Source organism: Lissotriton helveticus, chromosome 5_1 (genome assembly GCF_964261635.1).
Source record: "Lissotriton helveticus chromosome 5_1, aLisHel1.1, whole genome shotgun sequence".
In the NCBI taxonomy this organism is placed as follows: domain Eukaryota; kingdom Metazoa; phylum Chordata; class Amphibia; order Caudata; family Salamandridae; genus Lissotriton; species Lissotriton helveticus.
This window is the reverse complement of record NC_136065.1, coordinates 298669797-298682970: the sequence shown is the minus strand read 5'-3', so window position 1 is coordinate 298682970 and position 13174 is coordinate 298669797. Positions and strand designations below refer to the sequence as shown.

General features: G+C 42.6%; 1 protein-coding gene across 4 annotated transcripts in view; it reads left to right on the top strand.

Moving 5' to 3' along the window:
* KIF1B (kinesin family member 1B) overlaps positions 1 to 13174 on the top strand; it is a 1137443-nt gene that overhangs the window by 676407 nt on the left and 447862 nt on the right. For all 4 annotated transcript variants that reach the window (XM_078642264.1, XM_078642262.1, XM_078642263.1 and 1 more), the window contains 3 exons: positions 9005 to 9134; positions 9360 to 9522; positions 11612 to 11702. In XM_078642264.1, coding sequence (XP_078498390.1) covers positions 9005 to 9134; positions 9360 to 9522; positions 11612 to 11702 — 384 coding nt within the window. The remainder of the gene's footprint in view (positions 1 to 9004; positions 9135 to 9359; positions 9523 to 11611; positions 11703 to 13174) is intronic.

Sequence of the window (13174 nt, the reverse complement as noted above, 5' to 3'; positions counted from 1 at the left end):
GTAGACCTAAAAAAATGTGGATACCGGCACTACAACATAATAATAGATAAATGCAAATAATAGGTAAATGCAATAAACGTCCGCACATACAATAGAAAGCTGTAATTGCAATTCCAGAGGCCAGCAACATATCCTAGTTGGCGGTCTAGTGGTTAACCTACGTAGTATGTACGTTCCCTACACGTGGTAAACATGGTGCGGAAATATAGTAAAATACATTATCTACATTTTGCACTGTCCAGATTTCACAGGTAAATACACATCAAGTGATGCCAGTACGTATTGCACAAATAGTACACTGGAATACACAATGTTGCTGAAGCTGTAATGACAGCGGAGGGATGCACACATTGTTCATGCTGGATGGGGTTTTGCACGTACTGGACTGGTATATCTAGCGGGTAGGTGGTAGACCAAGGCTAGAGTAGATTGCAGGGTATCCGTGTGTCATCCAAATAGTTATTAGTCATAAATGTACAAAGAATGATGAGTGCTACCATGCCTCCACATGCTCCACAGTCATGTGCACACAAGTAAAAGGGCCTGGGTCTAGCATAGCAGAACCCCAAGTGAAATCCCTGTTGTGTGGGTACCACTTGCAAGACCGGAGATTGGAAGGTATTGAGGAAGGGGCGGAGGGGTTGCCGGTGTGTGAACTTAGTTTTGCCTGTATTCGGTTGTTGATGGGTTGGTAAATGAAACAATCCTAATCCATGCATGCAATTCTGGTCAAGTGACCAACCCCAACACTATTAGAGCACCCCAGCCGTAACTTAAAAATAAACACTTCCACTGGATGCCAGTTTGTGGTCACTGAAAAGTTAAGGCAGAAAAAGGGTGTGGTGGGGGGATGGGTGTGGGGAGGGAGGCGGGGGGGCAAACAATGTTCCAAAAAAACTGAAAAGTGCCAAGTCCTATCTGAAATGTCCAGCTGCACTGTGCAGATAGCTGAAGAAAAGGGTAGAGGCCTCATAAAAAAGGATGACTCAATGTGTCCTGGAGGGCCCTTTACTTTCCTCCTGTAAAATCTAGACATAATGTCTGACATTGGTATAGTAGTCGACACTTGCCAGGGTATAAAACATGATATACAATCATGACCAAGCAAGACCAAGCAAGACCCATAACTATTGCGCAGCGCTTAGATCAGCAGCGCTTTCCCAACCACTAGGCTCGAAGTCGGAATAATTTTAAAACTACCCGTTTTATATTTGATTTAATAATCTGTTATTTCTCCCCTGTTTTTAGCGCCATTTACCTGCTCAATAATTGTGACATCACCGCATTTCGCGGCTCCTTCGTCCCTCGGTGTGTATTAGGTAGCGCCATCTTGGGGGTTTTTCTTCACAGCAGCGCTACTCAGGGCAGCGTGCTAGGCGGCGTCAATACTGCAAGGTATTTAAAAGGGCCATGACAACGCGCAGCGGGAGCACGCCGGAGTCACGCCAGAGTCCAGCCCGTCTGTGCCCGTCCGTGCACGGACGGGCCTAGGAGCTAGGACTGCTGGGTCTATCATTAGGTATTCGTCAGATACTCTACATGATTTACATTCCAATAAGGTAAGGTTGAGCCCAAATATTATTGGCACGTTAAAGGATCTATATATCTTGAAACCCATTATGGCAAGTCCTCATTTGGGTCAATTTGAATTGAAAGTTGGGAGCTTGAATACACGATCTCTCCATAAGCACCACCTAGAAATATTCACCCTTCTGCAAGAGGGAGATATAGATATTTTAACCCTAACTGAAACATGGTTAGATGATAATTCAATACCGGACATCATAGCAGCACTTCCGGAAGAGTATGATGCGGTATGGCACAATCGTGCTAATGGGTCACGTGGGGGAGGAGTTGCAATTTTATATAAAAAATACTTGAGAGTTGAAAATCTCATGGTGGAATCGGTGGATTCGGGAGACCTTCTGGGAATAAAGGTGATTTCTAACAACTCGTGCTTTGCGCTTCTTACAATATATCGGCCCCCAAACACTACTTTAACTTTTAATGATCTTTTTGCCCCTATTCTATCAGATATCTGTGGAGAAGCGTGGCTCAGTGGTTAGAGGCGGCAGACCCGGAAGCTGAGATCGACCGTGGACCAGGGTTCGATTCCCCGCCTCGGCGGGTCTCGGGCTCAAAATTCCACGGACTCGACAATTCTCGCTCCGGTGCCTACTCGAATCACGGGGTCACACTCTGCAACTCTGGGCAATAGCTTGCTTAATCTCCACTACGGCCCCTCGCGGCGGGATGCCTGGCTTTCACCTTGTGGACACCCTGCCGGGGTTTCTCACAGGGGAATACCAGGACGGGTTCCCTAAGCAAGCGCCAGGATGCCCTTTGTGTGACAGGTTTGCGCTATATAAGTACACCTACATTTACATTTACATATCTGTACTAGATACCAAAAGGTAATAGTAACCGGTGACTTTAATCTACACTGGGAAAAAACGCCTAAAGACTCTATCTCGACAACTGGAGTTTTTTATGTCCGCAAGTGGTCTGAAGCAGTTGGTAGAAGGTCCCACGCATAACAGGGGACATACGCTTGACCTTGTCTGGACCTCGGACCCTGAAGTGATGATTCAAGACATCCTACCCTGCGTTTGGTCGGACCACTACTTGATTAATTTTGGCATTTCCATTAACGGGAATTCCATAAGCAAAATCCTAGAAGCGAAAAAAGTTCACCAATGGAAGAAGGTTGATTTGTAAACTTTGACAGACACTCTTCCATCTTGTATTAATCCTCTCAGTGGTAATTTAGACGAGGATTATATGAACTTAACCCAAAATTTAACTCAAGCGATCGATCAGATTGCCCCGGAAAAGCTACAAAAAGCTAGAGGGCTGGGGAAAGGTGCGCCGTGGTTTACTCCTCCTTTGAGAGAACATAAGAAAGAGCTTCGCCGTGTGGAAAGGAATTGGAGGAAGACAAAGGAGGAAACTGATCGTGAATACTATTAAGCCAAATTAAATGCTTATAAGAAAATGATTCTGACAGTTAAAGCAGAATACTTTGACACTCGTATAAAGCAGGCGCAAAATGTTCAGAAGGAAACGTTTAACATCTTGAGAGAATTGACAAAGATACCGGTCAAAACTGATATAAAATTTGATAGTAACACCTTCCAACAGTACTTCTCAGAGAAAGTGCAAACGATTCTCTCTGAGATCAAAAATAATACAGTTAGTGGATTTATTCCATTGCAGAATACTGTTGTCCCACAAGAATGCATCATCTCAAGCTTTCCTGAAATTAATTCTACTAAGCTTGAACAACTGATGAACAACATCAAATCTGGTTCACCTGCCGACCCTTGTCCCCCTAGGATTTTCCGGGCGGCGCGTTCCATCCTGGAAAATCATATCCTCGCTTTCCTTAATATGTCACTGTTGAAGGGATACCTTCACCTAACCTTAAGGAGGCCCGGGTTAGACCTTTGATTAAAAAAAAAAAACGGGAGCAGATTCAGCTAACCTGAAAAATTATCGACCGATCTCCCAATTACCATTTTTATCAAAAATTTTAGAACAACATGTGCTGCAAGACCTTTCCTCTTTCTTGGAGTCTCACAACCTCCTGCATGGGCGTCAGGCGGGTTTTCGTGCACACCATAGCACCGAGTTAGTGATGCTCTCGGTGCTGGATGAGCTCAGAGGCATGGCTGACAGTAGGAAACCAAGCGCCCTGATACTCTTAGATCTATCAGCGGCGTTTGATACTGTCAGCCATGACCTGCTCCTGGAAAGAGTGGCCAGCTCGGGAATAAAAGGGGTAGCCTATAAGTGGCTAGAATCCTTCCTAACTGGGAGGCAACAGAGGAATCAACAGGGAGATGACCTCTCAAATGTAGGTATGGTGGAGTGTGGAGTCCCGCAGGGCTCAGCACTATCGCCACTACTTTTTAATCTCTACCTACAACCCCTGATTGAGTCTTTAGTGCACATGGGCTGTCGAGTGTTTAATTACGCTGACGACACTCAGCTGCTTTTTAGCATTGAGAATTCTACCATGGCTCAGGCGCATGTGCTAGAAGTTCTTGGGTATACAGTCAGTTGGATGACTGTTAACCTATTGAAAATCAACCCTGAAAAGACAGAAGTCCTGGTGGTATCTACTGGAACATCACCCTGGGGTGATGTGTACTGGCCACAAGAACTTGGTCCTGCTCCAATACCAGCAGCAAATGTAAAAAGCCTTGGCATAAAAATTGACTGTGATCTGTCAATGTCTGCCCAGATTTCTACGGTAGTTGGCGTATGTATTGGTCTAATCAGGCAATTACGCAAGCTTGTTCCTTTCCTCTCTGTCGATGCTCCGCACGGTAGTGTCAGCCACAATTATATCACAGTTGGACTACGGCAACGCCCTCTATTTAGGCCTGCCAAATAGTCTGATCAAGAGATTGCAGGTGGTTATGAACGATGCGGCACGCCTTATTTTTAAGCTTCCCAGAAGAGCTCATGCCTCCCCCCTATTGCATAGGCTTCATTGGCTTCCCGTGAAGCAGAGGGTGGAATTCAAGAGTTTGTGCGTTGCACACAAGGCAATATATGGACAAGCACCGGTCTATATAAAGGATTGTTTGATACTTTACAATCCGAAACGATCGCTTAGATCCTCGGATGCTCAATTGCTGGTTTGCCCTCGTTTTAAACTGGCAACAAAGGGTGGAAGATCCTTTTCCACACAAATCCCACAGTTGTGGAACAAGTTGCCAGATATGCTTCGTAAAGAGGCCAATCTTCTACAGTTTAGAAAACAGTTGAAAACAACACTATTTAGGGAAGCCTTTGGCCCTTCTTAATTATATGGTATTCTACTCCTCTTCTGGATGGGAAATCTGTTGTGTTTCTTGGTCTGAAAGCGTCTTGAGACCTGTGGGTGAGTTGGCGCTATACAAACTAAAGTAACATAACATAACATAACAATAAAAAGTGAAATCGGACAATTAAAATCAAACAACAAGATATAGCAACGGCAGAATTATTCAGGATTTAGGAGAATGCTCATCTCATCATCCTGATTCAGACCGCTCTGGTCAGGGTATTTAGGTCAATACTAAATTGTGACTCCCTCTTTCTCATTTTCAGAACCCGATCCCCACCTCTGTTGGATGCCGGAATCTGTTCTATGATGTAGAAAGATGGAAGGTTTCTATCGCTAAAGTGGTTGTTGGTAAAATGTCTGACCACTTGGTATTTGGAATCCCTGTGTTCGATGGCTCCAAGGTGCTCCAATACTCTTTTCTTGGCCACAAAAGTGGTGCTCCCAATGTATCTGAGGCCACTTGGGCATATCGGAACATATATCATATGATTAGTGCTACTTGTAAGAAACTGCAATTTTGGCTTGTGTTGCCATTATGAGTTTCATAGGATTCAGTTATCTTTCTGCCTTTACATGCTTTGCATCAGCCACAGGGGAAGACACCTCTAAGGTTATGTTCGTGGTAGTTATTGGAGGGAGTAATGTCACTGTTTCCTAGGATGTCTCTGAAAGATGAATCCCTATGATAGGTAACACAAGAATAGTCTCCTATCTTCTTAACTATGATGGGATCATTGGTGATGATGGGACAGTTTTTCGACAATATACGTTTGACCTTCCTGGAACTGTTATTGTAAGCGAGTATGAGTCTAGTGGTGGGCTCATCATTGGCTGGGATGGTTTTGTCAATGAAGATTTGGTTTCTCTGTGTAGTATTCACTCTTTGGATAGCTTTTCTCAGTACCCACTCCAGGTACCTTCTTTCCCTGAATCTATTTAGCATAATCTCGCTCTCACTAAAAGAAGTTTCCTCAGTGCTTCAATTTCTTCTTAGGGGATAATCCATTTGAGGTTATCAGGATTGGCACTCAGAGCATGAAGGAGACTGTTGCCAGCCATGGCTTTTCTGAAGTGTTTGGTCTGTACTTAGTTATTGATAACCTCAACAGTGACGTCCAGATACTCAATGCTAGTGTAGCTCTTCATATGCATGAATATCAGATTCGGGGAATTCCTGTTGAATTTAGACACAAACTCTGTGGCTGCATCCATCGACCCTTTCCAGATGATAAACAAGTCTTCGATGTAGCCACAGAAATACATTGTCCATGTATGGTACAGGTGTGATGTCTCTTCCCAATAGTTCCTCCCATCTGCCAAGGAACAGATTCACCAGACTGGGGGCAGCCCCTAGGATCTGACAGTATAGGATACAATTGATGTTGTTCTTCAAACAGTGGCGTATCATGTCTATTCACGATATTTTGTGTGTCTGGCTTTCAGGATATGTATGCTTCAATGCCTTGGTCATGATCAATGACTTTATATAAGGGCCCCACATTAAAGGTCATGAGCAAGCATTCATGATCCCATGCTAGGTCAGAGATTTTCCCTAGGAAATCTTTAATGTCTCTGACATATGAGGGGGTGTGTAAATAAATTCACTCAGAATGTAATCTACATATCTAGAGATGTTCTCAAGGACGCTACCCCATGATACATGTATCTGGAGCTTGCCTTCGACATGGATCTGGTGCTTGCATCCTCGAATTCTGTCAAAGCGAACAACTATTTTCCTCAAATTTCACCAGTGTGCAAGACACAAGTCCCCTCCAAAAACTAGAAGAATTTAATCCTGTACAAATTGTCACTAATAGGAGTAGGTGACTGACACCCACAAGGTCTGTCTGACACAATGTCTGTCAGACACAATGGGTCTGCCGGGGGGAGTTTCAGCGTTTTTGTGTACCGTAGGAAATAAGTATAATGTGGGCAGTTTTGGATATTCTTCCCTATGGAAACAGTATTCCTGCCAGTCAATTAATCACTGTCCTGCCAGTCTACTAACTTGTCCCAGATGTTTATAATGCTGTTCGCATAGGCAGGTTTGTTTATGGTCTCATAGAATGTACTTTCGTTGAGCTGTTTCAGTGCTTCCTGGACATACATTTCCCTGTCCATGATGACTATATTGCTACCTTTGTTTGAGGGACAGATAACTATGCTATCCTCATTGGCCAATGCTTTGATAAGCTCTAAATCTTCTTTATTGAGATTATGCTAGTTGTCAAACGTGGGGCGTTATCGAAGTTTTTTCAGTTCACAGGTGACCATGTCATGAAAGATGTCTGTTATCGTGTGGCATCATGAGCATAAAAGCCGATGGTGGTTTAAAACCACTATTGCATGCAGAGTCCTGAATAGTGACTATTTCATCTAAACAACCTTTAATGTCTCCATTTTTGGTTACGAAACCATGGAGTGTTACTAAAGTATCTATTTCACCCAAGGTTAAAATTTCTATGTTACAGTCGGTGGTGAGATTACTGGACATAGGGTCATTGCTACTTCTGTGTTTAGTGGGTTTCAGAAGGTGCCACTTGCTCAATTTCAATTTGCGAATATACCTAAATACATCAATCTTAGTGTCTATATAGTTAAATCCTCGTAGGGACAAAAGGAGAGGCCTAGGCAAAGTAAGAGCTTTTCTTCCTCACTTAAAGTTCTTTTAGGGAGATTAATGACAGTCATGTTTCCCATGTTCATATCCATTATGGTACTATTGTTGAGCTGTCCATGTTGCTTTTCATGCACACTCTTGTGACCATTGCACTTCTTATTTCTCCTCTGCCGGATTCTTTGGCACCTTTGGTGGCTCTTCCCCGTCCTCCACGTTGCAGCTGGACATTTCAGATGAGACTTGGCACTTAATTTGTTTTTCTTGTAAACATTTTTCACCTTTTCAGTTACCACGAACTGGCATTGAGTAGAAGTGTCTATTTTTGAGCTGACGGCTGGGAGTCTCTGATATTGATGGGGTTGGGCATTTGACCATAATACCATACACTGATTAGGATGGTTTCACTTACCAGTCCATCAGCAACCAATTACAGACATTATTGTGTCCACACCCAGCTCCCCCCCCCCCTTACCCTATACCTTCCAATCTCTGGTCTTGCCAGTGGTACCCACACAACAGGGATTTCACTTGGAGTTTCCTTTGGGGTTCCAATACGCTAGACTCGGGCCCTTTTACTCGTGTGCACACGACTGTGGAGCACATTCAGACATGACAACACTCTTATCATTCTTTGTATATTTATGGCTTTAAACTATTTGGATGACACACGCATACCCTGCAATCTACTCTACTCTAGTCTTGGTCTGCTGCCTCCCGCTAGATATACCAGTCCTGTGCATTACCATACATGCACTACCACATCCAGCATGCACTATGTCCGCATCCTTCCGCTGCCCTTACCCACCACGGACGGTAGTTTTCAACATTGTTTTCCAGTGTACTATTTGTGGAATAGGTACTGGCATCACTTGATGATATTTATTCACCTGTGAAATCTGAATGACAGTGCAATATGTTGATAATGTATTTTGCTCTATTTCCGCACCATGTTTACCGTGTGTAGGGAATGCAACTACTACGTAGGATAACTACTAGACTGCCAACCACTATATGTTGCTGGTCTCTGGAATTACAATTACAGCTTTCAATTGCAAGGAACATTAACTTCTTTGTATTCTCACCCATGCACAGTCTGTTGTTTATTTCTCATTTGGAATTTAAACACTGTGATTTTTCATTCATGTACGTGTCATCAAGGCCATGGCTGTGGCCGAAACATGTCCTGTTTGGAAGTAAAACCTTTGCATCTATGCAAGTCTGAGTGAGCGTTACCTCTTTGTGTTGGATTTCTTGTTGTATCATTCGCCCGTGAGCTTGTCCGGCTTAACGCTCCGCCTTTCAAGAGCTCTGATGAAGTATCAAGCTGTTGGTGTACATGTTGAAAAATAATACGTGCGTATTTCACATCGTCCGTATTTAATGAAATCACCAAAATTGAGTAGCTTCATGTGAAAAAGGGCTCTCCATTGGGAATGATGGGTGGTGTGAACTACTGGAATCAATAGAAGGCTGTTTTTTTACTACCTCTGCATTAGTATGTTTAGCCCATTACCTAGTTTATTTCCTTTTTCTCTCATATTGTTTAGAGTGACTTCAATTCTGTGCCAGTGAGTCAATCAGGTATTTCTCTAGAAGAACTTCGGATTGTGGAAGGACAGGGACAAAGTTCAGAAATGAGCTCTCCACCTGAAGAGATTAATAGACTTGCTGAAATGGGTAAGTGTATGTCACTCTAATTTCCATGGGACAGTAATGCCATTTTGGGTATTGTTTTCAAAGTTTAGGTAAAAATGAATAGGTTAACTATTGCATGGTACAGCTCCAGGTTTTAGTGCCTGACATGACAAAGTGTTCTTGTCTTCAAGTATCTTTGTGTTTTCTTCACAGATCTTCTATATTTGATGGTTTTGTTTGTATCATTTTTTTAATCTGGTTGTATAGATCTTAAGTCTGGTAACCTGCGAGATGGGAAAATGGTGATGGAAGGCTTTTCAGAGGACGTTGGTGACCTCCTGAAGCTAGGCAGCATCTTTACTTTCCGTGTCACAGTTCTGCAGGCTAGTGGGATCCAGCCAGAGTATGCGGACATCTTCTGCCAGTTTAAGTGAGTTAACACTAGACTCCAAACCATGGGGAAATTAATCAACTTTTATGACATTAGATAGTAGTGGATACATTAGATTTTAGATTATAGAGGGGCAATCTATAACCCATCTGAACCTAGTGGTATGGATTTGGAGAGATGGTTGTTTTCAGTTCGACTTTCTCTTCTTTCTGCCTCTTGACAATTAGTTGCAGCTTCATAGATCCTGTACAGACTTCTTCATCACTACCAGTAAACTTTAAGGTGGGATAGTTTAGGGCAATTGGAAGCAATTTACTTTGTTTAACTTCTCTTTAGGTCACTGAAAGTCCCCACTAAGCCAACCAAGGCGAGAAAGATGCTGATCTCTGACTCAGTATTTTGAATACATTTTTAATTAGATTTCTAAGCTTCTGAATAACTAATAAACTGCCGCCTAGACTCAAACTTTAAACCCCCAAGTGTGAGTGATACGTGGTATCAGAAATGCACTAAAGTGGCATCAGTGGAAGGGACTGCCTTCTAAGTATATCTGAAAGCATCTGCCTTTTGTTAATCTGTTCATAGTGAAAGTTGCAACACCTGCTAATCTTCTTAACGAAATACTATCTTGATTTTCAAGTATCAGAATGTTGTTTTTTTTCTTTGGTAGGAATTGTTAATCAAGCTTTTCCTTAAACCTTTGAGCTTTAAGCACAGCAGGAAGTAAAGGAGTGGTATGTGTAGTTATTAGTATCTCACAAACCTTGAAGTGTGTTGTGTAAGACTTAAGACCCCATTTTCCTTTGCAGACCCACTCATTTCAGTATTAAGCAAATACAGTAACATAAGCTATATGTAGGTTTGTTTAAGACTGGAAACTAGGTCGCCTACTTTTAAAAAAAAAGTATTACTCTTGTTTAATAATGGATACTTGTAACCGCAGATTCCTCACATTGTGAATACCTCCTTGTGCCTGGAAAATATTTTGAGCAATTCCCTCGTACATCAATAGGTGCTATCAAAGCTAGAAATTCCTTTTCTCAAATTTCACCAGTGTGCAATGGACAAGTCCCCTCCAAAAACTAGAAGAATTTAATCCCACAATGATTGTTACAAATAGAAGTAGGGGACTGACGCCCACTAGGTCTGTCTGATGTCTTGACTCCTCATATGATTTGATGTCCTGCAACAAATGCACAGAGGTGAATTTCAAAGCCATCAGGACCATGAACCCAAGTCATACCTTTCAATTGGTGACATGCCATTCAGTGAGGCACTTACCGGCATAATGCTGGACAAGTGGGCAAAACCACGATCTTGCCCATCAGTAAACTACCAATTAGCAAAGAGACATAAACCTGCTCTAGGAGATTGCCTTAATCCTGCAATCCTTCCACAGCCTATGCCAGAAAGCCTGGTAGTTGAGGCATCTACCAGCAGTTAAAACCCCAATGCGTTTTTGACCACCCCATCAGACCGAGTTGAAACATATGGAAACTTTTGCCAGATGCATGTTCTGTTAGATTTGCCCTTGTTGAACTCCAGTTGCCTCCTGGACACATACTTGCAATCATTATGGATATGCTGGTATAGTTCTTATCAGCCATCCCAGAGGACCTCAGAACCAACCTCCAGTAGTCTTTTCTCTGCGAGACAGGTGAATTACTTTTTGCGGTCAGTAGTTTCTTTTCTGTGGCTATTATTTAGTCATGTATCATATTTTACTTTTCTGGCCCATCATATTTGGTTGTTCGTCTCTGATGTGGGGCAGATAAATTGGCAGAATGGGTGGCACTAGTGTTCATTGAGATTTCTAGTACTTAGGCTGCTTCAGTTTATTAAAGTTGTGCAGATCCATGACTGAGGCTACACACTTCCACCTGGCGCTGGTGAGTGGATACTCTCTTCAAAAATATATCCAAATCCAGTCTGTCACTTTTGAATGGTTCACCTAAGAAATCTAACATAGTCTACTCATCCTAATAGAAATAATGTGACTAAGTAAATAACTTCTTCTTTTTTGCCCTAGACTATCTCATGAGAAGTCTTCTTTAAAATATGAACAGTATCCGAGAAGTATTCATCAAATGTTGGTAACGTCCAATCCAAACAATTTGTTTTATTTCAGCTTTTTACACCGTCATGATGAAGCTTTCTCCACTGAACCTCTGAAAAATAATGGCCGTGGAACTCCCCTTGGATTCTACCATGTACAGAATGTGAGTGCATCTAACTGTTTGAATATTTGTATACTTATATATGTAATACCATAGCTTGATTTCTGTGTTGAGAGCTTCTTCTGATAATTGAAGATCATTCTGAGCCACTTCTGAAACTTGTGGGTATTAGATAAGGGTACATAAAGGGCAAGTATCTTAAACACCGCCTCTTGAATACCACAGTCCTGATCCAGTAAACACACAGCATTAATGGCACATGAGCTGTATCGCAAAAGATTTAACAGTGTGTTCCTCAAGGACTAATCTTTTATCTTCTTAAACTTCTTTATGAGTCATGTCTGAGAGGTGAGTGTCTCATTGTGGCAAGTCTTCTCATGCAGTACATGAGATGACACTTGTAGGAGGCTGGGTTAGTATATGTTGCACACCTATTTAAGTGAAGCACCCTGCACTGATCCAGACAACCCTTATGATGATTTTAGTGGTCTTCGACAACCATAGAAAACTCTCTAAGTGGTAGCTGCAGAGAGCAGCCTTCAGGCTTATTCGAGAAGGAGTGTTAAGCAGTTTGTTTTACCAGAACTAATCATATACTGTAGGTTAAACAAAAATAAACCACACAGTGTAGTTATAAAAATAAGTATATTTATTATACGCACTCACTAACACATTAGTAGATATCCTACCCAGAGATATCAACACAATACACAATACTTCAAATGTAAACAGGTAAGTAAGTACAAATACACAGTGGTCTCCAGGGGGAGACCAAACCATATACTAAAGAAGCGGAATGTGAACTGTGACCAAAGTCGGCACTTGGATAAGAATACTTAGAAGAGCAGGGGACCCAAGGGACCACCTGAGGTAAGTAGAGGATGTAGCATAACGGCTAGGGTGGTCGATCTCAAATCTGGGGAATTGGGTTCGAGTCTCCGCATTGATGCTCAACACCCTGTGATTTTGGGCAAATCACTTAATCTCCCCATGCCTAACAAAATTTTTTTTCCGTGTGTAACGGAACTGGTACTCATGTAAAGCGCTCTGATACCTTGGGGTCAAGTTTGCGCTGTATAAAACTACGAAATAAAAGAAGAAGAAAAAGTACCCAGGAACCCTACGGAGGCTGTGTGCAGAGTGGAAACACAGCTGCTTACTCCGTGCAAGTCAATGGGAAAGTGTCAGTTGCAGTTCGAAGAAGGACCCTTCCAAGTGGTCCTTTAAGAAACTCATAGAAGACAGGTTGTTTGAGAGTCACCCCACCCGTGCATACCCCAGGAACCAGGACACCTACACCAGTGAATCTGGGTGCATAGGTGCGAAGTGACATCCGAACCCGTCGTAGACCACAGTGTAGGAGTTCAGAAAAGATGCCGCTGACGAAGAAGGTGGAAGAGTCGGTGGAATTCAAGGATGGATTTTGGAAGAGAAGAACCTGCAAGCAGGGGGGCACAGAGTCCAAGCCTCTCTGAGGTGACCAGGAGGCACGGAAGAGCAATGACCACCAATGA